The sequence below is a fragment of the Culex quinquefasciatus genome, chromosome 3 (assembly GCF_015732765.1).
Source record: "Culex quinquefasciatus strain JHB chromosome 3, VPISU_Cqui_1.0_pri_paternal, whole genome shotgun sequence".
NCBI lineage: Eukaryota > Metazoa > Arthropoda > Insecta > Diptera > Culicidae > Culex > Culex quinquefasciatus.
Genome location: NC_051863.1, coordinates 195,702,822 through 195,728,708, shown reverse-complemented (window position 1 = coordinate 195,728,708; position 25,887 = coordinate 195,702,822). Strand labels below are relative to the sequence as shown.

The window sequence follows — 25,887 nt, the reverse complement described above, 5'->3', positions numbered from 1 at the left end:
CCATTTTTTTGTTTGGTTTTTTATTTAAAAAAAAACCTTGAAAAAAGCACTGAAAAAAATATTTATGAAAAGCTAAAAAAAACTCCCCTTAATTTTCTCTGTGGAACTATGAAAATTAAAATCTCAGGAACTATGAAAATTAGTTTCTGAGATTCGGGTTTTCAATGTTCAAAATTGCCAAATTTTTAACAAGGGAAATTATTTTTTTTTGATATTTTCAAAAGCTAAGATCGATAAAAATTAAATTAAATTAAAATTAAATTATTTTTATTGAAAAATCCTTCAAATTTCGCAAAAGTTCATATTTTTAGCATAAAAATTTTGAACCAATAGTTTCCGAGATATCGACAGTTAAAAAAAAGCTCCAGAAAAGTACCTATTTGTTGTGGACGGCAACACTGCGAGAGTGTACATCAGAAAGCCGAGTCTATTCGTGCACTCTGCGCGCCGCTGGGCTCTCCAGTTGCAGCATAGCTGTCACTGGTTGATGCCGTGACGGCGCATATATGTGATCTGTCATTTTAAAGTGTTGTTATGTTTTGTTGATTCTTTCGTTGTTCGTGAATAAATGTAGTCGTTCGTTGTTAGTTCTAGTAAAGAACCTTGTTTTAATTTGTTTGAATCTGTCCGTAATCGTCTGGTCCTTGTGGTGTGGACCGCGTTAAGACGGGTCGCGGCCGGATCCAACACTATTAAAAAAGGCAGAAGTAGTCAAGATCTTCAAGATGTTCAACAAAATCGCAAATTTATTTGTGACTTGACGCAATGTTTGAACTGCCTGCTGTTTGGGCATGCTGGAAGCGATTGTCCCGTGAAGAGTTCAAATAACGGATTTCGGAACAGTTTGGAAAGCATATCAAACACCCATCGTTCGGTACCATAGTAAACTTATACAGTTTATTAATGAATTAACTTACGCAATGTACAATGCACACAAACACTCTCCTCGCCTGCCGGAAACTGCGTGCTCAGGTTTATCTCTGCGGTTTTTAGCCATTCCAAGGGGATGGGGAACTCAGGTTCATCTTTTTTCTCTCTTAATTTTTTTTTCTTCTTTTTTCAATCTTTCGTAAAGATAAAGACTTTAGTATAATTAATTAGATATAGCCTATTTACAGTAACTGTTTTCACTTTTTACTTCAAACGTGATTTTCTAATGATTCCTTGTCTTTAATAAGTTTTAATTTACTTAATCCACTCTGTAAGTGTACATTTCGTGATTTCATTCCTACAATTCATGTTTTTGATTGATTTGAAAATAATGCGATATTTTTTTTTCTTCAGTAATCATTTCCGCGCACGCAAGCGCGCACGTCGAGAGCATGAATAACCAAAAGGAACTGCGTTTTTTTCTATTTCTGTTGCGCTGGGAATTTTGACTAATTGTTCTTGTTTTCCTTTTCTTTTGGGTAGTTTATTCAATGCGTTCTAAATGTTTGTTTTTTTCTTGCCGTAATTGTCTAGTCTAGTTTATTTATTCACTGTTTTGCTGTTTATAATATAGCTATGTATATAAATGTTAGTTGTTTTCAACGATTTGCATTTCTTCAAGAGCGCGTGATTCAGAGGTATTTTTTCATCTTATTTTTTGCATTGTTTTTCTTTATTTACAAACTTTTCTCTTATTTTTTTGTTGTTTTTTTTTCCTTGATTTCCATTCCAATTCAATTTTATATGCACTAGGTTTGGGTGTGGTAAAGAGCTACAAGAATTCTGAACAATTTACATTAATTGTTTTTTTTTTATTTTGTTAGCGATACTTACTTGCCTACTTGCAGTGTACAGAGTACAGAGTTAGTATATATTTTATAGAAAAAAAAACATTCGTGTTTCTTGTATAAAAATGCTTTCTGGCTGTTCATTTCATTTCCATTCTTTTGTATTTGTATAAGAAAGGAAAAAGCGTGTGAAACGAAAAAAAGAAAGTAGGATTATGCCAATAACAAACAAAAAATAAAAACTATCAACAAACGTTCCCTCTCTCTCTCATTTATTCCCCTTTAAAAGGATTGCTCGCTCTCTTTCGCACTCTCTATCTATTTTCCTTAAAGTTTACACATTTACACAACGGGTAAAAATGAAAACAATGATAATGTTTAACGTTTGCTTCTGTTTCACGCGGTTTTTTGTTTTTTTTTCTTTTTGGAAAGGTGAAAACCCTGGTTTACTGACTAAAATTAAAATTTGATTCGATGGAAAGCAAAATAATAATATTAATCTTGCAACTCACTCCACGCCACTTGTTTGCTCCTAATCCAAGGTTTGCTCCTCGCGCAGCTGTCGCAGCTGCCGTTCCGGTGGTTCCGGAACCGGAACATCTCCTCCCTCGCCGACGAATTGTTGTCGTCGCCGGCGCCGCCTATCGGTTGTTGTGATAGCCATTGCTAGTGCCAACGTTATCGCGCTGATGATGATTATACGACTTGTTAAAAAATCCATTACGCCCACGGCCACCGTTGCGAAACCCATTCTGGTTCCGGTGGTAGTTGTTCCCGTTCTGGTAGTAGTTTCCCCCGTTGCGGTTCTGGGAAAGGAGAGTAAAAAGTTGTTCATTATAAATAAACGACCCCTAAAAAAGTTGATCAAATTATTTTACAACAGCATCTATCAGTCCAGCAATGAATGTTAATTATCAAATAATAATTGATATTTATCTTAATTATTTGCTTTTATATAACTACACCACAGACTACACAACCTTCAAAAATTGTGTGAAATTAAAACGGTATGTCCACGACTCCTTCCTCCCCTGTAGATTCTGTAAAATGTACCCGTTCACAGAATTTTCTCTACGCTAAACACAACGCAGTAGGGGATCGTGCATAAATCACATTGCCTTCAACATTTAAACTCCCATTTCTTTGCGTGATGGGGTTACGAAATTCTGGATATTTAAAGACTATTTTTTAAGTCCAGCGACAGTCTGGGAAAATAAAACTATTATTGTGCGCAAATCCGTTTCCCTGTGATAAATAAAAAAAAATGTCCCAAAGCAACACATCGAAAATTAAAAAAAAAATCAAAAGATTTTTTAATTAACCCAGACATGCTAAACATGAATATAAACGCTGGGAAATGCATTTTTAATTGATTTCAGCTGGATGCACTTAAATTTCCATTAAAGTTTAGATGTTTTTTGAAAAAAAAAAAAAAATGTTTTGCCTTCTGATTTTTGGACCGACTTTGAAGGGGGTGACAAAAACTTAAAATATAGAGTTTTTTTTATAAAGGTACTATAAGTTATTGTGTTTCATATGTTTATAGGACATATTAGCATAGCATAGCATTGGTGTCTACCCGTAGCTGCTACTTCGTTATTGACCAGGACCCCCAAACATTGCTCCGTGGACCACAGATGAAAAGTAGGAACCAATCATCACCCCTTCGCAATTTTCAAAGGTCCCTATCATGCTGATCAATACCGACGCCGGCCACGACCAGAGGTAAGACACGGGGAAGTGGATGGGAATGTTAGCCGATACTTGAGTGATGGGACCGCTAAATCAGCTGCGTCTCCGACAAAGTATCACATGAGTTTTGAGGGGTTAGTAAGATGGGTATGAGGTCAGGATTCACTGTGGTAGGTGATGCGACCATAAGCAATTTGTTTATCGGTTGAAATTTTAAAAATCTTAGGCAGCCGGCTGCGGAAAGATAGCTATCTAGGGATTTAAATATAGTATTAATTCGACCGCGATTCTCCAGAAATTCTCCGTCGGCGAGCCTTCCGATCAACGGTGATGTAGGAAGGGCTTCATTTATTGAAATGATTATTGAAATGATATAGAAAGGGCTTAATCCAGCAATACGACATGCTAGTCTCAAAAAATAGGTACGTTTTTATAGAAAACTATAAATAGAGAACAACACAAAAAAAACTCATCGGCCAACGAACGCGAGTGGAAAAAAAAACAATGAAAAAAAAGAAGGTAAAAAACAGAACTGCGCGTCCCGAAAAGCACCACACTACTGATGCCATTATTTAATTATAATAGCCAATCACCCCATGCTCTCGAACAGCGACACAAAAGAGACGGAAAATAACACGAAAAAACAGGACTGCGCGTCCACACAGGCACCGCACTACTGATGCCATTATTTAATTATAATAGCCAATCACCCCATGCACTCGAACAGCGACACAAAAGTAACGGAAAATAACACGAAAAAACAGGACTGCGCGTCCACACAGGCACCGCACTACTCACATATGTTTATAGGACATATTCAAGAAAAACTCTAGAAATAAAATTTGTACTAGCCTGAACATTAAAACAAAATTAACAAAACAAAGTTTTTTCTAATACTCAAAATTTCATAAATCTCAATATTCATACTCATTACTCATTCAAACGAAGCGAAATGTTGTATGTATTTTCACTTTATTAGAGTTTTTAAAATACTAAAATTTCCACAAAATACCGATTTTTTCGAAAATTCTTATTTTTTTTATAATTTGCAAAATATGTTCAAAACGAGACAACATTTGGCATGCATTTTCACATTTTTGAAGTTTTATTTTTTTGTTTTGCAAAATGCTCACGTTTTCACAAAATATCGCATTTTTTCGAAAATATTTGAATTTTTATAACTTGCAAATTGGGCGAAGTGATTTTTTTTATATTTTTTTTACTTTATTAGTGTTTTGCTTTACTAAATTTTTTAATAAAATACTGTTTTTGAAATATTAAAATTTTACTGGAAAATACGGTATTTTGTTAAAATTTGAGTATTATAAAAAAAAACAAACACTATAAATAACTGAGTGAAAATAAATAAAAAATTGACTTCGTTTGATACCCATATTGCAAATTATACAAATTTTAGTGTTTTTGAAAAATACGGTAATTTGTGAAAACTTGTGTATTCTACAAAAACACTTGTATAAATTGAAAATGCAGTTAGAATTTCGCTTTCGGTACTTTATGAAAAATTTTGCAACTTACTACATGAAAAAAAAATCCTTAGTAAAGCATTGAAAATTTAGCATGATATGGTTGGATTTAGTACATTTTAGAGAGATTTAAAAAATTATTTATTGCCGACAGAATTATCGAAATAACAATAACAATAGATTATCGATATCTTTGGACGCTAATAAAATTTTATCGACTAACAACCTTGATATGAGCTTTTTTCACAAAGAAGGAAACACAAATATTGAAGAGTATTTGCATGGATTCCCTTGTGGAACACCAATCAGTGAGGTACTCCTGGATATTAGCTCCTGAAAAGTGCTTAAAAAGTGCAAAAATGCCTCACGGCAAGAAAAAGAGGCGGTCCTCACCGGCAGGATCGGCAGATTTGAAGAAGCTAAAGAATGCCGAAGCGCTACCTGCAAAGCCAGGCAGTTTGAGCAAGGACGCTCAAAAATTGTCTGGAAACCAGTTCGCTACACTCCCCGTGGACGTGAGCGAGAAGGAAGAATTTGAACGACGGGAAAAGTTGCCACCCATTTTTGTGAAAACATCTTCATCGGATTCGGTGCGAAAGTGGCTGACCGGGTTTATCAAATCTGGTGCTTTATGAGCTTCCATTCGCTTGTGTGCTGATGGACTCAAAATTCTGCTACCTACCAGAAAGGATTACAACTACGTTCGGGATTTCCTAAACAACACAAAGATTGAATACTACAGCCATGACGATCCAGGTAAACGCCCCATGAAACAGGTCCTCCGAGGTCTGTACGACATGGATGTGAGTGTACTGAAAGAAGAGCTCAAAACTCTTAAGTTGAACGTGATCGAAGTCTTCAAGATGACGAGACACAACAAGGACATCAAGTATCGTGATCAACTGTACCTGGTTCATCTCGAGAAAGGATCGACAACGCCGTCTGAGCTGAAAGCAGTTCGGGCAATTTTCAACATCATCGTGACTTGGGAACGTTATCGTCCAGTGCACCGTGACGTGACACAGTGTTCGAACTGCTTGCAGTTTGGACATGGTGGAAGGAACTGTTGCATCAAGAGTCGTTGTGCAACCTGCGGAGGTGAGCACAAAACTCAAGCTTGCGGAACAATCAACGAGAACATCGAAGCGAAATGCTTCAATTGCGGCGGCGACCATTCTACCAAGAATCGAAGCTGCCCAAAACGTGCTGAGTTTGTAAAAATTCGGCAGCAAGCGACGACGAGGCACCAACCAAATCATCGCAGAACACCACCAGCATACACGGACGTGGATTTTCCTGCTTTGGCGTCACCAGGAGCAGGATCTGTACGAGTGGTTCCAAATCTGCAGCCATTGCCGTTGAATCAGCGGCAAAGAGTTGCAGAGAATCCTCCAGGCTTCAGTCAGCAACCGAGGGAAAACCAACCAACATCAACGGGTGAAGGCAGTAGTGACCTGTTTTCACCACAAGAACTTCTGAACATTTTCATCGAGATGACAACAACACTGCGTGGTTGCAAAACTCGCCAGGAACAAGTAAGAACGCTTGGAGCATTCATCTTAAAATACAGTTCGTAGTTTACTCGTTCTAGTGATTTTGAATATTTCAATGAATTTATTTATTTAGTTTTAAGTTAGGATTAGTTGTTAAAGTGATTTTTTTTCTTTTTTACCCAAATGTATTCGATTCAATGCAATAATGTAAAACAATTTGAAATAAATAAAATAAATGTGATCAGCCAATAATAAAACGAAAAATACAACAAAGATGAAGAGCATTAGGCCATACCACTTAGCATGTAAAAGAAATGTAATTATTATAAGAATATTCAATAAAGACGTATTTAATTTCAAAAATTTCAAGAGTATTTGCATAAATTTTGTAAACCGCAAATTTTTTAATTTGCAATATATGAAATTTTCTGCACCCAAATTTAAAATATTGAAAAATCCAGTCCAGATTCGATTATCCGAACCTTAGAAATTTTTTTTTTTTCGTATTTTCGATTGTTGTCCCTAAACCCTAAACTTTTTTAAAGTGATAGTAGCCAAAATGGCGGTAATGAAATATTGAAAAAATGCATTTTGTCATTTAATAGGCAATCAACTACAGTACTTGTTCGGTAACTGGGCTGAGAACGTAGCCCAGTCACCGAATGCTGCTCGCTAACTGGGCTGAACGAAAAAATACGAGGGGACCACAGATGCATAATATTTTGCTGATAAAATATAAAAATAAAAGTTACTCAAATTTATTTACAATGCTCACTTTTGATATTTCTTTAATTGTGCCTTGAAATCAAATAAAAGTTTGAAAAAAGTTTATTTATTTATCGAACATGATTTTGCATCCATTAACCCCTCGGTCATTTTGGTTTGTTTTAGTTTTTTGACGTTTGTCTGCTTTTTAACTGGGCTACGGCCCATTTATCGAGCGCCCAGTTAAAAAGCAGCCCAGTTACCGAACAACTGCTGTATTCAAATTTGACTAAAATTGGGTTGCAAGACTTGAATTTAATGTTAAAAATAAGAAAAAAAAAACGAAAAAAATTTTGTTTGAAAAATTAGTCTTTTTACAATCTTGCAGATTGAACTCAAAATTATTTTTAACCTTAAATTTTAAAATGCTTAAGACCAAGACGGATCGAATGAGACCAAACGGTCAAAATCGGACACTCCGAAAATAATCAGGTAACATATTTTTCCCACACACACCAACACACATACTCAGACATTTGCTCAGAACTTGATTCTGAGTCGATATGTATCGAGAAATTAAAAGTGAGAGTGTGTGCAACATGGAGTTAAACTTTCTATGAAGTTGCTGTGAAGATTACCATGGCACTTTGAAAAGTTTAACTCCATGTTACACGCACACACTCTCACTTTCAATTTCTCGATACGTGAAGGTGGATCGAGTGATTTTATAGCCTTTCCTCAGGTAAGGTGGGGAAGGCAATACCAAGTTTTAAATTAAAACTTCTACACAAAAGCTAAATTGTCAAAAAAGGGAACATTGTTCAGGACAAAAAATATGTTTATGTTTCATGGTCATTGCTTTGTTCGTTTCCAAAATTCGGTGTCGGTGACGGCGTCGTCGTCCACACAGCTTCTTTTCTCCGCAGATTGGTTGACTTCTTCTCCGGATAACTGCCGTTTTGCTTTTCTTTTCTTCCCAATATGTAGTAGTAAATCTGTCATTGCCATTGTCCTGAGTGAGTGCAGCTATGATTTGGGGTTCAACTATGTAACATTCCCAGAATGTCAACTGTATTGATGGTTGGTTAGGGTAACAATGATCATGTTGATAGCAACGGCTTACTATGATTGGATCACTATGCTACATCTCTTCCTTGTTTGAAATAAATTTGAGTTTAATAAATACTTACATAGGTCAGTTAAAGGTTCATATATCCTAAAGCTAATCACATAATATTATGTTTTAATTATGCCATCATTATTAAATAGTTGTTGATTGCTGGTATCAAGATTTCATCTCATGATTATGTTTTGCAATTTCTTGATTTTGAAATACTTCTTCGATTTCGAATCTATCTAAAATACTGAAATTTCATTTAATCAATTGACTGGCAATTAACAAATCGATTTTCATCGATTTCTGTTGAATGAATCGATCATTCCAACTTAACAAATCGACGGATCGATCTGGCACGATGAACATGAGTTCCATCGATTTTCTTTGTCAGACCGGAGTCTCGACAAAATAGACTGAACGAAGGGATCGTTCCAGTCCCGGTAGACCGGAGTCCTACCGATTTCTATGCCAGATCGGAATCTCGACATAATAGACCAAACGAACGGATTCGTTTCGATCCCGACAGACCGGAGTCCTGCCGATTTCTTTGTCAGGCCGGAACCTCGACAAAATAGACTGAACGACGGTTCCAGTCCCGGTAGACCGTAGTCCCACCGTTTCATGTTCTTCTTTTTTTTAAATTAGCCTCTGCATTGTTTCTGTTTCCTTTTCTGACATTTAGTATGTCTCAATCATCCCTGCTATCCCTTTCCGTTTCTGTTCGGCGTTATTGATTGTTTTCACCTATAATGTAAATTGCCTTGATTTTATGATTTGTTTTAACCTACATGTATACACTTTCTTGAAATAGAGCTGTCAAGTTGTCAAACCGAAACGGAGGCGAAAGCACGCGTTTTTCTCTTCCGCCGAACCGAAAAAATACAGTCCGCTTAAATTCGAAGACCATTTTGGTCCTTCATGGCCGGATCGCTGGAGTAGCGGCCGGAAGTGGAGCAGTGACGGATTTACCGGTGCGGGAATCCGACTTGAACATTCGCGATCGAAGTGTCCGTGAATAGAAGTGTGGAGCGCGGGGCGTAGCACTTACGCGTGAAAAAAGTGCTTGATTCCGGAAGTGACTTGTTGGGCGGCTGGAGAGCAGTCCGGAAAGTAACGTTCGACGGTATTCGGAAGAAACCGAGTGAAAAAAGAGTGCGATCCGGAGATTTCGGACAGCTGGGTCCGGGTCCGGTCCGGGACGTGCCAATTTAGAACGATTTCGTTGGAAGTCAAGGAGTGAACACCGACCGTGGAGCCGCTGAAGAGATCCGGACGCCGGCTGAAGATCCGACGGCGGTGTGTGTGTGGGTCTGTGTGAGTAGGCGAAGCCTGCAGAAGAAGAAGAAAAGCTTGTGGGTCAGCATCAAGAAGAAGCTGCTCGCAAGATGGAGGAAAAGCTGAAGGCGCTCATTCAGCAGAGAGGGGCAGTGAAGGGAAAGCTCACGCGCGTGAAGACCGCCATTACGCAACGTGTAGGGGAACTAAACCCAAACTTGCGTAAAGTGAATTTCCTCAAGCTGCACCTGGAAACCGTGAAGACCTGCTACACTGAATTCAACACGTTCCAGAACGAAATCTACGCGCTGGGTCTCTCGGATAAACAGAAGGAGGAACATGAGAACAAGTATGAGGAGTTCGAGCTGCTGCACAATCTGTTGGTCGTCGAGCTCAACGATTTGTTGGACGAAGTGTCCAAACCTGTAGTGAATGCTGCCCTGGTTTCGGTTCCTGCCGCGAATGTCGCTCTGCCGAACTATCTCCCGCCATTGAGTGTGCCACTCCCGAAGTTCGACGGTACGTATGCGACGTGGTACTCGTTTAAGTCCATGTTTCAAAACATCATGGCCCGTTACACCAACGAGGCGCCGGTGATCAAGCTGTACCACCTGCGAGACGCGCTGGTGGGAAAGGCCGCCGGAGTGATCGACCAGGATATAGTCAACAACAATGACTATGACGCGGCGTGGGCCATCCTGGAGGAAATTTACGGAGACAAACGTGTGGTCATCGATCATCACATCGCAAACATCTTTGCTCTGCCTAAGATCGCCAGCGATAATGCCGTCGAGCTTCGAAAGCTTATCGACACCTGCGCGAAGAACATCGAGGGCTTGAAGTCGCTGCAGCTCCCGGTCAACGGATTGGGGGAGCAGATGCTCGTGAACTTGCTGGCTTCCAGGATGGACATCGACACGAGAAGAGCATGGGAGGCTCAACAGAAGGTCGGAGAGCTACCCACGTACGCAGCCACCATCGCGTTTCTGAAGGAGAGATGCCGGGTCCTCGAAAGAGTGGAGTCGTGCGGCGAGCCCAGCGTCAAGCCACAACGATCGGTCGCTTTGGTGGTCGAGAGCGGAACTATGTGCCCCGTGTGCTACCAGCAGCACGAGTTCGATGATTGCGAGCAGTTTAACAAGATGAGCGTCAACGAGAGGTACAACCAGTTGTGCAAGCATGGTAGGTGCTTCAATTGCCTGAAGAAGGGTCACCGCGCTGGAGAGTGCACCTCAACGAACACTTGTCAAAGCTGTGGCAAGCTGCATCACATTCTACTGCACAAGAACGCGACGCGTAAGCCGGGGACTACTCCTAAAATGACGGCGGTGAACACGCCGAAATCGAACGACGAACAGTGTTGGCGGTCGGGACAGGGTCTCGCTTGCAGCACTGAAACCAAGAAGTCGGCCCTACTGTCGACAGCCGTAGTTCAGGTCTACGGTGGAGACGGCGCACCGCATCAGTGTCGGGTCCTGATAGATTCCTGCTCGGTGAACAACTTCGTTACGGAAAGATTCGCCAACCAGTTGGCGGTCAAGAAAGAACGCACAGACTGCGAGGTCAGTGGTTTGAACGGGGGATGTACGAGAATCAACCATTTGGTGCAAGCAACGATCAAGTCCCGTGTCACGTCGTTCTCACGGAAGCTGGAGCTGATGGTCACTCCAAAAATCATCCACGATGCGCCACCAAGAAATATCGACGTCGCTGACTGGAAACTGCCGTCCAACATCGAGCTTGCCGATCCAACCTTCTACCAGACGGGTCCGGTAGACATGCTGCTGGGAGCCGGGGTGTTTTGGGACCTATTGAAGGCTGGCAGAATAGCGCTGGCAGACGGTCTACCTTCACTCAGAGAGACTGAGCTTGGCTGGGTAGTCGGCGGTGAACTGCCGTTTAGAAAACGTGGATCAACGGCGGCGCGCTCGTTCTGTGGAGTTTCAACTCAACGTTAGCGATAGGGTTGAAGATTGTTGAACTGATTCAACAATGGGGGAGGATGTTCGGCGTTATTGATTGTTTTCACCTATAATGTAAATTGCCTTGATTTTATGATTTGTTTTAACCTACATGTATACACTTTCTTGAAATAGAGCTGTCAAGTTGTCAAACCGAAACGGAGGCGAAAGCACGCGTTTTTCTCTTCCGCCGAACCGAAAAAATACAGTCCGCTTAAATTCGAAGACCAGTTTCTGTAGCCAAACTACAAAAAATTGAATAATATTCCTTTAATTGATCACTCAAGGCAGCAAATATCACTGGTTATATTTTTTTTAAATAATCGGTTTTGTGAGTGGTTGTTTTTACCACACCAATCAGCCATTTTTTAAATCAGTCAAATACATCAGCAAATTATTTTTCACCGTACTTACAATTTTATGGTTTTCGAAACCGCGCGTCATTATTTTTTTCAAAATTTACATTATTAGAATCGTAATTTATGAAATGATTTTCATCTCAAACTTGATCAAACCTCTTGTTGTCCAACTTGCATAATACAAAAGTCCTCCGAGAATACTTGCACAAATTTCCAAGGTACAAGTCTTGTTTCTAGTTGGCTAAAGTAAAGAAAAATCATTAATCATAGTGAGAAAAACATTTTTTCCAAACCAGATTCTGATTTTAATTGCTGAGAAATCGCCTCGCAGGCTTATTTCACTTTTCCAACTTCAGAGAGAACTTCTATAGAGTATTCATTTGTACTTAGACGAAAAGTTTGCAATTTCCGGAATTTTCAATTTCTTTATCCTCGTCGCCAATGTAACATTCCCAGAATGTCAACTGTATTGATGGTTGGTTAGGGTAACAATGATCATGTTGATAGCAACGGCTTACTATGATTGGATCACTATGCTACAAACTACTGCTGGATTCTGCACACCGGCTAAGAAGTTTCTCCAAACCTCGTCACTGATTGTGAGTACTTCACCTAAATCGCGAATCCATGAACGGTGTTTTCCTCGAAGTAGACCGAAATTTTTATATTGTCGAGTTGACCTTAAGAGCAATTGTGGAGTTTATTTTTAAAAGGTCCAATAAACCAAATTTTCAGTTTTTGCTTTTTGGGTTTTTTTTTTTTTTTTTTTTTTTTTTTTTATCCCTGACTCAAGGCGGTTTCAAAACTGAAAATTTGGTTTTTTTTGGACCTTTAAAAAAAACTCCAGAATTCTCGAGTTTTTTTTGAAAAGGTCCTATAAACAAAATTTTCACTTTTAGCTTTTTGGGTGTTTTTGAATACCCCTGACTCAAGGCGGTTCTAAAAACACCCAAAAAGCAAAAATTGAAAATTTTGTTTATAGGACCTTTTCAAAAAAAACTCTAGAATTGAAGTTTACTACTGTTTTGTTAAATGCAATTACGGACAAATTAAATTTTTGCATTGCTTCAACAGTTGAACTCTCGAATGGATAACAAATCGTGCCATTTCGGTTTTAGTAAACGAAGTTAAGACGTGGATTATCCCATGATTTATCATCCCAAATAAGTACTCAAAAAATACTTACAGAATCGCAAAACTTCTGCTGCCTCTGCCCACCATTCCCATTGTAGCCATTATTGTTCCACTTCCGGTTGTTGTTGCCGTTGCCATTATTGTTCATGCCTCCACCACCTCCGTTCATCTGATTATTCTGATAGCTCTGGAACGGATTGCCGCCGTCCCGCTGCTGCTGCTGGTAGCCACCGCCGTTACTGTTACCCTGGTAAAAGTTCGTCTTGACCTTCTTCGTCCGACCGCGGTCCATTTCCGTCTCGCGGTCGTCCTCCATCTGCCGTTTGCGGTCCTCGCGCCGCTCCAGCGCCAACTCCCGATCCATGTGCGTCTGCTGGCCGTTCCAGCTGCGCACCGGCGCCCCGTACCCGCGGTGGGAAAACTTTTGCAGCTGGTTGACCACGTCCGACTGGTTGGCATTACCGTTTCGGTTGTACCCGTTAAAGTTGAACGCGTTGCCCTGGTAGGGTTGCTGTTGGTACGGTTGCTGCTGGCGGCCGTTTCCGTTGGTTTGGTAGCCGGAGGCTAGTGGGCCGTTTCTGCCGTTTGTAACGGTTGACGTCGCGTTCCCGTTGTGGTTCTGGTAGTTGGCCGGCGACGAGTTGCCAGACGTGGCCGGGGATGCGTTTTTGCTGCTGTTGGCACTGCTACTGCTGCTGCTGCTGCTGCCCGGGCGGTTGTCGCTCACCTTCCAGAGGCCCGTTTTGGACTTGATGACGGGCGGGGACTTGGGCGAGCAGGACGAGTCCTCCTCCTCGTCGGGGGCGACCGATTTAGGGTTTCCCGCGCTCGGGTGTAATCTGGAAACGAAATGCGATTAGAGAAACAACGTTTTCTTGCTTGAAATCGAACTCACCGTTCCTCATCTTCGTCACTGTCGTGCTGCTGAACTCGGTTGTGACCGTTGGAACCAATCCGACGCTGCTGCTTCTCCTCCTCCTCGTCATCATCGTCGTCGTCGCCGTCATCGTACGGGACTAGCCGAACCGCTTTGTGACCGTTGCTGAGGGCCGTCGTGGAGGCCGACTTGATGTTGCCGTTGAGCCCCACTGAACTCGAGGTGCCGCAATCGCCGTTCTTCGCTGCTGCAGGACTGTTGCAAAGTTTAGGCATGGATGGCAGTGTGGGAGCGGATGTCGAGGCCGTCAACGACGACGACGCGGAAGAAGTAGAAGGCTTTTGGGAGGTACCGTTGGAGGTGCTGCTGGTGGAACTGACCCCGTTTGTGGTTATCGTCATGCCGAAGCGGTTCTTGACGCTGGCTGGGCTTGCGGGGGTGGGTTTTTTGGGGCTTGGGAGCGTCGTTGGGCGGGACTGCTTGTTCGGGGAGGGGCTGGAGAGGGACGAGGTGGTTGAGGAGACGGGGGAGAGGCGCGAGGTCGGTTCACCAAAGTCGTCTTCCGCGTCGTTGAAGTGAATGTGGTGATTGCTTAGCCCGTTAGCCAGCTTTTTGGCTTTCTCCTGCGGGGTTTGTTGTTGCTGCTGCCCAGGCAGCACTGGCCCAATAAAGCCGGGCCGGTTTTCCAACTTGCTCGGGAGAAGAGGGTTGTGGCCAGACTGGCCGCTAGGCCCCAGAACTCGGAGGGGCGACGCAGCAGTGGATCCGGCGGGGGCGCCGGAATTACTCCCGAGCAGCTGCTTGCCGGAGGAACTACTCCCCGTAGCGCTGGCGGAAGCGGCGTACGAGGCCGAGGTGGCAGTGCTGCTGGCGGTGCTTTTGATACCATTTTGAACACTTTCTAGCTCGTAGAATATGATGTAGGCGTTGGTGCTGGTGACGTTCTGCATCGAGATTGGCCGCACCGAGCTGTCGTCGAAGACGTAGTACGAGCCGGACTCGGTGCCACCGATGGCGGTGTAGTGGCCACAGTGCTGGGTGTTTCCCAGGTGGGTCACCATCGACACGAGTCGGTAGGTGAGCTTGCCGGTTTTGCAGTACGGCGACAGGTCCAACCGGTTCCGCAGCTCGACGTGCTTGTTGATCTTGCCGCCCATCATGGAGAACCGCTTCAGCTGGATGCAGAGCGCAAAGGGGGCTCGCTCGAGGGAGAACTGCTTGGTGGCCGCGACCCGCTTCTTGCACGCCTCGCACTTGTACTGGTTCTCCTCGAGGCGTTCCCGCGCAAAGTACACATCCAGCGCGTCCTCGATCGAGTTGGCCTTCCGGATGTCCAGCAGCAGATCCTCAAAGTGCTGGAACGTGGTCGAGATGTGCTGACAGGAGAGACACTTTACCTCCGACCGGAGGTAACCGCCGAGGATCTGATTTAGCGGGGTGGTCTCCTTCGTGAGCTGATCAAACTCCTTGCTGTTCTTGAACCTGGCCAGGTAGCTCTTTTCCATGGCCTCGACCAGGTAGCGCAGGAACTCGTGCGCATCCTCCTGGCGACCCAGCACCAAGTGTTTGCACACCAGCCGCAACTTTGAGTACACCAGGTAGGGCTTGATGGCGCCCTGGTTCTGCGACTGCGACGCCAGCAACGTCTTGGCCATGGCGCAGATTATACAACCTCCCTGCCCGTTGCTGTCATCGCACCGCTCCCGATGGGTCACATCCGAAATCAGCCAGTTGGCGATCGCCGGAACGTGAAACAGCGCCTGCAGCGTCGAGTTAAGGTAGCACGTGTTCCCGACGTTGGTCATTCCGGCCCCGGTCTGCCACTTCCGACCCGTGGCCTTCCACCCGATCTGCACATTATCGCGGGCGTACAACACTCGCTTCGGCACCGGCAGCTGATCCTTCCCGGCGCTCTGTTGACCATCTGCAAGAGAAAAGAGAATAAAAAAACCCCGTTAAATCCAGATTCATCTGCCCAACCGTCAAACGTGACTCTGGCCAAAGCCTTGCACAGTGAGTCCATCGCTGAAACCTCCCCAAAAAACAAAACGTCAAAATTTGCACGGCCAACTAGACCTACCATCATCACTGTCTTCCCCTTCAACATCCTGAACCATTCCTTCTTGTACACACAACTCCAAAACCGCTCGCGACCTCGCCCTCCCCCTCGGCCACAGTTTGACCAGCATCGCTGCCAGCAGCTGGACCGCCGCCAGCAGTCGGAACTTGGCCACGGTCAACAGCCGGTCCAGCAGTTCCATCGTGGCCCCGGCCACCTCCAGAATGCGTTGACCCATCGGAGGTGACCGCGGACCGCGGACGGGACAGGGTTTGCGTCGGCGACCGCGCCGTCGCCGGGCGATCATTTCGAGGTTTTCGATTCTACCGTCTACGGTTGAGCGGACGAGTACGTAGCGCGGTCATTGCCGTCACCATTACACTTTGAAGAAACGGTTGGTTTAGTTCTTTGGTTTGTGTGTGGCTAGGTCAAAGGTGCACGAACGTGGTCTGGTAATTATTATTCGTAAGGCTCGATTTGTTTGGTTTGTGCTGTTTCAATTCAATTAAATCAAATAAATGCTTTAATAAATTGAAATAGTTTTAAAAATCTTTTCAACATTTTTCAAAACACTACTCTGAGTTATCACTTCTGTAACAAGCGATTTTCTGAAACTTTTCTAAAAATGTTGGGGCGGAGCTTCCACCGAAAGGAGGCGTGGCCTAAATCTCCTTTTGCTTTCAATAAAAGCAGCTGCAAATTGCGTCTTCTCAGTCATTTGCGAATCAACTGTCAACTGACTAACATACATAAATTGCTATTTAAACTGCAATTTTTATGAAAAAAATGCATTTTTTTAATTTGGTCAATTTAAATAAAAAATAATTCAAATTGAAAAAAAAAACTTATCAAAGTCGGTTCTAATTAATGAAATTTTCCACGAAACGTGAATTCCAACGACGAGATAAACACTCCAGAGAGGCGCGACGGTAAATATTCAACTGTTTACACGTGGTGAGTGGTGCTGGGTTGCAGGTGAGGAGGAAATCCGTCAACAGATAACACAGATTACGTCCGCACTCCGCACCACAACACACAACCAACTTTTCACACACTTTTAGCCAGACGACTCGCGACTCGTCAGTAGGCCACGCTCGATTTTATTTTTGTTCTGTCAAATGAGACTCTTTTTTTTCGTTGCTTCTCACACGTTCTTTTCGCTTTTCTAACACTCTTCTAGCACTTGTTTCGACTATTTTTGTCGTTTTTTGTCGATTCGATCGCGGAAATTTTGAGTCACTTTTTTCTTCAAAGGGAAAACTAATAAATGTCAAAACACGAAATGAAAAATAAAGCTCGTTCGTGAAAAAGAATTCACCACACGCACGTTTTCTCACTTCCTTACTTCACTGTGAGCAGTGTGACTGAAAAAGATTCCAACAAGAAATAAGTAAGGCGTGTGTGTGTGGGTGTGTGTCTCTTTGTACAGGAAGGAAAGGGAAGAAATTACACTGATTTGGACAAGGAAAGAAAGAAATCGCGACTAACTTTCGGTAAGGTCCAATCTCTAAAATATTTCAAAAAGTGCTTAATTTCAACCTAGAAAAATATTTAAAATAACTTTGAAAAAAGTTGAGCCACTTTCAAATGCTAGTCAAGAAATAGCGGAAGAGAAAAAGGTTCGCTAGTCGCGCGGTGGGTGAGAGGGAGTTCGCGACTCAACACTTGCCACCCTGACTACTTAGTTGGCTGTCTCGCTCTTGTTTACGACGACTTCTTCTAGCGACTTTTCGTGTTGCATCTCTCTTTCACTTTCTTTACACGGTAATGATGATTACGAGAGATGGTTTGGTTAAAATTTTGTAATAAAAAATCTCATTTTAAAAATATTGCATTTTAAAAAACTTCCAACTAGAATAATTTCCCACCATAAACCACACAATTGCATGTCATGACAAACCCTAATGATGAAACACCAGAGTGTCAACGAAATCCAATAAGAAGTTGAGAAATCATCGCACAATCATTTGGCAATCATCATCATCGAGCACGCTTGGTAACGCAGTGTGGTGTGGATCCCCGTGTTCGATCTGCTCTCAAAAGCACACTCACACACACACCGCAACTTTAGTGTTGTGTTGTTTTTCTGTGCACTAGGTGTGTGAGTGACCGTGACTAACTCGTTCAAAAGAGGGGTGGTTTCACCACTACACATAATCTGGACAGTGGGATGTGCAGCGGTTTTATGGACTTTGGGAACAGTCTGATTGTGTAATTTAGCCCAATTCATAGCATCGCAGCTCGGGTGGTACGTCGGCGAGTCTTGAAATTAAATTTGCGGTAATAAATTGAATCATCGACATATTTTTTTTTCAAATATAAAAATTGAAATCGCAAGCAAGCAAATTGTAATTGGTTTTAAAATTTGTATGTTGAAATTTGTTTTGAAATGCATTTTAACCACTGCAGGCATTGTTTTGTTATTCTTAAGGTTCAAAATACAGTATTTAAAAAAGTATTTACATCCTTTGGGCACTTTGCACATTTTGTGATGAAACAATTAAACAATTTATAGTTTGACAGAAACCTAGTACTACGTTTTTTTTCAAAAATTTATGCCGAACGTTTTGCTACAAAAAGCTCATGAAAAGATGATTTCTATAAAAAGTTATATCACAAATAATTAAAAAGGTGCAAAAAAAATGTGTACACCTTTCAAAAAATTAACATAAATAAAGTTAGTTGTTGACAAATCTCCATAAATCCAGTCTCCCAACTCCAAATAGGCATCTTTGACTGATTAAAAAAATAATTTGGATCAAATGTAAAGTTTACTAGCTACTTAGCATAAAAGTTTATATAACTCTGGAAATTCTATAGAAAACTTATCTAAACTTAATTTTGCAAACTTATAATAACTAAATGTCAATACCTTACCATAGAATTGCTAAATAAACATTTTGGAGTGAGTTTAACACCGTTTTGGGGGTCTTTGTATCCATAGAATAGATTTTTCGTTGGAATTACGTACCAGCCCGGAATTACGTCGTCGGAAAATCCGCCGGCATCCGAATTCACAAGTCAATCTATGTGGCATCGGAAAGGGCATAGAATTTCCGATCTTTTGATACCCAAACATCTAGGTGTTTTATAAAACCCACATTTTTAAATAACTGGGCAAAAATTAAAGGAGCTATTACATTACGGCAAACAAACTAACAAACTCGCCATTTTGACAGTTTGCCTGCTTTGTTTGTACAAACGTCAGCCTGCATACATTTTGACTTGTTTGCGAGTTTTCCGCAAACAAGTTTGCGAGTCAGGGTTGTAACGGGAAAGTCGAAAAAAAAATCCGCGCCAAGTCCGCGCCGACAGAAACCCCAATCCGCGCGAAATCCGCGCCATATAAAAAAAATCGCGACCAACATTCAAGCAAAAAATCCTTTTGAAAAATACCTCAAGAGACGTCAAGAAAAGTGTCACAAAAAAATCTTTTTGCAAATCAGAGGGACACTACAATCACGGCGTGTTTTCTAGAACAAACTTATCAGGAAAAAATAGTCATTGCTACTTTCAAATGTGTCTTATAGGAAATTTTCTCAGCTTTCCAATGCTTCTAAGAGCGAAATGTTTCATCGGGAAATTTCTGAGATATCTCTATTTTAAGATTTTTGGTTTTAAATTCTTTTATTATTTATTTGAAATTCTATACTACCAGTTCAGAAAACTTATCAAATGATGTGTTTCATGTGTCATTTACTCATAAAAATGTGCAAAATAAGACAAGAAACAACTTTGTAGAAGGTTGTAAACCGCTAAACATTTTGAAAATTATGTTTTAACCGAATTTTTGAATATTTGGGATTTATTCAGAAATTAAAATCATAAAACTGTGTAAAAATATATTTTTTTCAAGAATCATTAGATAATTACATATTTTTGTTTACAAATATCACGTGTCTGCTCTGATTTAGCATGTTCAACCGAAACTTTGGCAGGTTTGTGATTGTTAATGGTATTATTGAATTTTTAACCACCGAACCATGAGGAAATATTGGGTGGGAGCGGACATACTCAGTGCAAAAGTGAAAGTGTTCACGGCAAATGATCGGCCTGTCTCCTGAGAAGAACCTGGAATCTGACGATCGGGTACCACCTCGCGGCGTCTTTTGCTGTTCCTTGGTGAGAGCTTTCCATCATAAGTTGTTATATTATTATATTCCTTTATATTACGATATTATTAAATAACCCTTCTATCCCTTCCCCATTATCCCTTTCCCAGTTCCCATTTTCCCCAACTTCAATTGACCAATTCCACTTCCCTTCTAAAAATATATATATTTTTTTTTAATTTACACTTACACACCACACCTAACTGATTCGGAGCGTTTGGTACGGTATGTCCACGCATCCTTCCTCCCCTGTTGATTTTGTGAAATGTGATCCGTTCACCGAATCTGTCTCTGCGGTTAATGCAACGCAGTAGGCCTGGCCGCTTTAATTTTTGCTGTACTTTTTGGGGTTACTCGGATGTACAGCAATTATTAATATTGACAAGAAAGGACTTGAGGCGTAATCTAACCGCAAGTTCTTCCAGGATGCTTTCTTCGGACTGGCTGCGCTTGTGTTCGATTAGATTAGATTAGATTAGATTAGTTAATGGTATTATTGAATTTTAATGAATAAATTTGATATTTTCTTAAGCAAACATTAACCAGGAACATAAATACAAATATGATTTAAAATCGAAAATGTACTACATATTACTGTTGCATGCTTCAAAAGTCATATTTTCTTGAGTATAAAATAAAGACAAAATTTTATAAAATGTTTTCTGTTGAACATGCACTTAAAAGTAGCAATAATACTCGAGTCTTCCAATTCAGAATGCTGAAAAGACCGTCACAAACTTTTTTTTTTAATGTTATTTTAACAAAAAAAATCCAACAGAAACTTTCTTTCAAAACTATTTCAACAAAAATCACGATTTTTTTTTAAGGATGAGATTGTAGATGACAGTCTTATAAACTTCTAAAATATTGGTAAATCTTTGATCATTTAATACAAAAAAAACTAAAACAATCATTTCATACTAATGAAAAGTATTTCTCCTAAAGCTTGCAACGGTAGTTTGCAGTATAATTTCGAGTATTAAACATGTTTTGTATCTATGCAACTGGTTAATGTTTGATTAAGGAAACATGATATTTATCCATAAAAATCTTGTAATATCCTATCAATCTCAAACCTGTAAAAAATTCAGTTGTAGCAGCTAATTCCAAGCTGTATCAGAGCAGACCGGTGTTATTTGTACACAGCAATTATGTAATAATCTATTTGTTCTTGTAAAAATAATATTTTATGCAGTTTAATGATTTAAATTTCTGAATAAATCCCACATATTCAAAAATTCGGTTAAAACTTCATTTTCGAAATGTTTAGCGGTTTGCAACCTTCTACAAAGTTGTTTCTTGTCTTATTTTGCACATTTTGATGAGTAAATGACACATGAAACACATCATTTGACAAGTTTCCTGAACTGTTATTTAAAAGTTTCCAATAAATGATTAAGGATTTTAAAACAAATAACTTAAAATAGAGATATCTCAGAAATTTCCCGATGAAACATTTCGCTCTTAGAAGCATTGGAAAGCTGTGAAAATTTCCTATAAGACACATTTGAAAGTAGCGATGACTATTTTTTCTCCTTAAGGTTGCCCAGAGAACACGCCGTGCAATAATTATAAACAAAATTTAAAAATCTAATAAATGAAATTTAACTTCAAAAATATAAGCTCAAAAAAATCTAAATATAAAAATTTAATACGAAAAAATTTAAGATTTCGAAATTCTAAAAATTCTAAATCTATGAATTTTAATACAGATTGTATTCCAAATTCTTCACTAAAATTTCATTCCCAAACAAATTGCTTTTAAAATATTTGAAATATTTTCTTCTAAAAATTTAACAATTTTAGGATTTAAGAATTTAAGAATTTAAGAATCTAAGAATTTAAATTTTATTTGAGATTTTTGATATTTCCTTTTTTTTGTTTGCGAAATTGTTTTAAATTTAATATTTTTTAGTTTTAATTTTTTATTTTGATTTTCTTTTATTTAGTTTTTTTTATTTAGAATTTTTCTTTAAATTTTGATTTTTTTAGTTTTTTGGAGTTTTGAATTTCAGATTTTAAAAATTCTGAATTTAGAAATTTCGGATTTTTTAAATCATAATTTAAAAAATTCGAAAAAAAATAATCTGAATTTTAAAAATTTTGATTCAAAAAACTATTAAAATATAAAAAAGGTTTCGAATTTTTCAAATTTGAATTTTGAACGACGGATCATTAATTTTTGAATGTTCTGCTCTTTTATTTTTCGCCAACAATGTTTAAAATTTAGAAAAATATTTCTACGGGTAGATCCTATCTAAAATTCAAAGGCAAATTGAATCTATCCACTGTAAAATTAAAAATAAATAAGATTAAAAAAAAACATTACTCAAAACTAAAAAAAAAATACATATTCAGAGCCGGATATATTAAGAAATGAGTTAAGTATGTATGTATGTATGTATGTATGATCCCCATACCCGCAGGCAACTTGGTCCTGGAACACATGTGAGCGTTAGGTGAACAATTCGATCATCTTTTACTCCGTAAATATATTAAGAAATGAGTTAAGTGTAGTAATAATTTTATTTAAGAAATTCTCAACCATACATTTAAAAAATAATCTCTACATAATCTTCATCTTAATTTTTCGACGGTTCGTATTAAGAAAATACAAACAAACATTTTCAGAAAAAAATCTATTAATAAGAAATTGAAATTGCACTCAATGGAAAAAAATAAAAATTCTCGTAATTCTTGATAATATTTTTCTTATTAACTTGAAAGTAATTCTATCTATTTATCTATTTATTTATCAAAATTGCCATCCGCTGGAAACGCGCCATCCGCGCCGTCCGTAACAACCCTGGAGTTTGGCAAACTGTCAAACACGAAAAAGGGCGAGTTTGTTTGTTTATTTTGAAAGTACCTAGATGTTTGGGTATCAAAAGATCGGAAGTTTTATGCCAATAAGCTTAAAAAATACATTTTCAATATTTCATTACTGCCATTTTGGCCGCCATCTTGGATTTTAAAATTTTAAATCATTTTACTGCCCATGTTCGCATAAATGTCCCATATGCAAAAACAGCAAGCTGAGAAAAACGCGAGGGAAGTTTGTCCCACGCATAAGGCTACGTGTTAAGTTTTCACGAAAAAACAGGATTTCCTACTGATTTCTAGAACAAAGTACTGAATGTTATAGGCTCTTTTGAAAGAGCACACGATTTTGAACCAAACTGCATCAATAACTCAAAAGTGATGAAAATGCATATGGGACATTTATGCGATCATGGGCAGTTTAGAGTAGTTAAGGGGTTATACTAAAGCTCAACAATCAAAAATAAACAAAAAAAAAAAATTATTTTTTCGTGACTCGATTATTCGAAGTGAAATTTTGCCAAGACCTTCGGATAATCGAGTCTGGACTGTAATTTAATTGGGCACCCAAAGCTGGAGCTCCTTTTTGGCGTTCGATTACATCTTCTTAAACGCGTTTTCAACCCATATCTAGCAATTAATAGGGTACTAATTTAAGCCCTATGTAAATTTTTATGTACACCGGTAAAAAAACACGCTTAAAAACAATTTCTGATCACTTTGTATGATTCTACTGCAAAAAAAAAAAAAAAAATGACAAATCAACATTTTTTCGATGGATCAACTATGGTCCCTTTGGAACAAGATGTCAAGTAGGACCTTTTCTGTCAAAAAGTGCCGCGATGACAATTTTTAAAAATTGATTTAAAAATCAATTTTAAATCTTTTGCGGTTGTACAAAGGGTAATTTTACTCAGAAAAATAAGCTTTATCGTTGTGAACAATAATATCAGAAAATTTAGCTTAATTTTAGGACCCAATTGTTTAATATGAGGTGAGCAAAATCTCTGGAGTTTTTCATTTAAAAAGGTTCAATGAAAATGTTTTTTTTTTGCTTTTTGGTGGTTTTTGAAATTGATTGAATCAGGGTTATTCAGAAAATCAAAAAAAAAAAAACAAAAACAAAATGTTTAAAAAAAAAATTAAAAGAGTATAAAATTTATTTCATTACAAAGACGACTTGTACGCTTCATAATGAAATGTTATAAAATGACCGTCCGTGAATACTACGCAGTAGGGCTTTGGTAGGGCTGGCCGTTTTAATTAGAAATAGCTTCTTGGGCGTTCTTGGATGTAATGTACTGCTCGATCGCTCAAAAAAGCAGACAAACGTTAAAATACAATAACAACTCAAAATGATTGAGGGGTCAGTAGATGCAAATATGAATATCATTATTTAAATAAAAAATATTTTTTGACTTTTCATAAATTTTCTATGTAAAGTCTTTTAAAATTTCTGATTAACTTAACTTTTTTTTGTTGAGAAAATATAAAGCATCGATGTTCCCCTCCTAATTTTTCGATAAGCCCAGTTAGAGAGTAGCATTCGGTAAGTGGGCTACGTTCTCAGTCTAGTTAACGAACAAGTACTGTAATGACAAGAGAATAATCATCATCATCGGACTGGCTGCGTTTGTGTTAGATTAGATTAGATTTCAGGAGCAACAATCGACACAAAAATCGCAGTGCTAAAAGAAGCTGGTTATTGTTGTTTGAAATTTTAGGATTTTTCCGTCCTTTAACATTTTTTAAAATGTCGCGAATATGAGACCACAACAAAACTCGAAACACGCCCGTGACCTAGGTCAAATTTTGACCTACATCGGTCTGCACCTGGCAGCACCGTGCTCGCGCTCCGGTGTAGGCAACTTTAATTTACGCGCGTACAACACTGTCGTCGTCGATTCCGGTTCCCACACACAGACATCGCGCGAAGAAAACTGTAAATGTTTGCGTACAAGCGCCACACAACACGAAAACTAAATGAACGAAAGGTTGTGTGCAGTGAATGAAGGAAAAAAATGCAATTGGAATTACGGAGGGAAAGTTTCGTTCCGTCGTCGTCGCCGCCGCCACCATCCGTCACACACCGGTGGGGCCACCCCGTCCCGAAAATTCGAGTTACTACCAAATTACTAGCAGTCGAAGGGAGGGAGGGGACGTTGAATTACTTACTTTGCTGTGTGGCGCCGATGCCGTTGCTGTCTGACGTCGACGTCGGCTTGGCCATGGAACCGCCATTCATGAGACTGCTGCTGCCACCACTACTACCGTTGATGCCATTGACGGTCGTTCCAGCGCTAGAGGAGGTGGTTTTTAGCACCGTGTACTTGGACTTCAGGCTGTCCAACTCCTGCCCGAATCCGGGAACTTCTTCGTACCGAATTGGTCGCAACTGGTTCCGCTTGATGGCCACGGCCAGCGTGCTCTCGATCCGGTCAATGTCCTCATCGGGCTCGAGGAAGCCGGAAGTTGTCACGGAGTTGTTACCGCCACCGCTGCTACTGCTGGGACCTCCGCCGGTTGGCAGCGAATCCCGCAAGGCCGCACTGACCAGGGATGTCGAGTCGCACACCATCTGGACGGGCATCTGGTCCGGTTCGGATGCGGCCACCAGTTCCTACGTCAATCCCCTCACTTTCCGCGCGAAACGAAGAAGGCCACGGCACTTTTTCAATCTTCTTTTTGCCTCACTTTTTTTTTTCCTTCTCGCTGACTACTGCCTCACTCCACTGCTTGATGTTACGCACACTCCAACTTCAACCCACCAACCACCGCACCACAGCAGGCCGAGAGCAACTTCACCACCCTCCTCAGCCAGCAGATTCGTCAAAAATTTTGCCTCCTGTCGCGCTTCGGGAGGCGCGTTTTTCAAATCGCTTTTTCACCACTAAATCCGACCCGGATGTGGCAAATTTTTCGCTGCGCGCGGCCAACACAACCCCGCGGACACTTTGCACATACTTTACGGTTCCGGGAGGCACTAGTTACGGCCGGAAATGCGACGGAAAAGCAGCTCGGTGGAAATTATCGGGCACTCGCGGGTCGCCTCGTGCGAAGTCTTCTTTTTCGGACGCTTGT

The 25,887-nt window shown here is 40.2% G+C and overlaps 1 protein-coding gene across 1 annotated transcript; it reads right to left on the bottom strand.

Annotated features, from left to right (window-relative positions):
- Positions 1 to 870: 870 nt before the first annotated feature.
- Positions 871 to 25,887, bottom strand: LOC6038677 (ubiquitin carboxyl-terminal hydrolase 36). The gene is made up of 4 exons (XM_038260514.1): positions 24,982 to 25,887; positions 13,834 to 15,739; positions 12,991 to 13,777; positions 871 to 2,524 (listed from the first exon to the last, which is right to left on the bottom strand). The coding sequence occupies exons 1-4, from the start codon at positions 25,394 to 25,396 to the stop codon at positions 2,360 to 2,362; spliced, it is 3,273 nt and encodes a 1,090-aa protein (XP_038116442.1). The 5' UTR covers positions 25,397 to 25,887; the 3' UTR covers positions 871 to 2,359.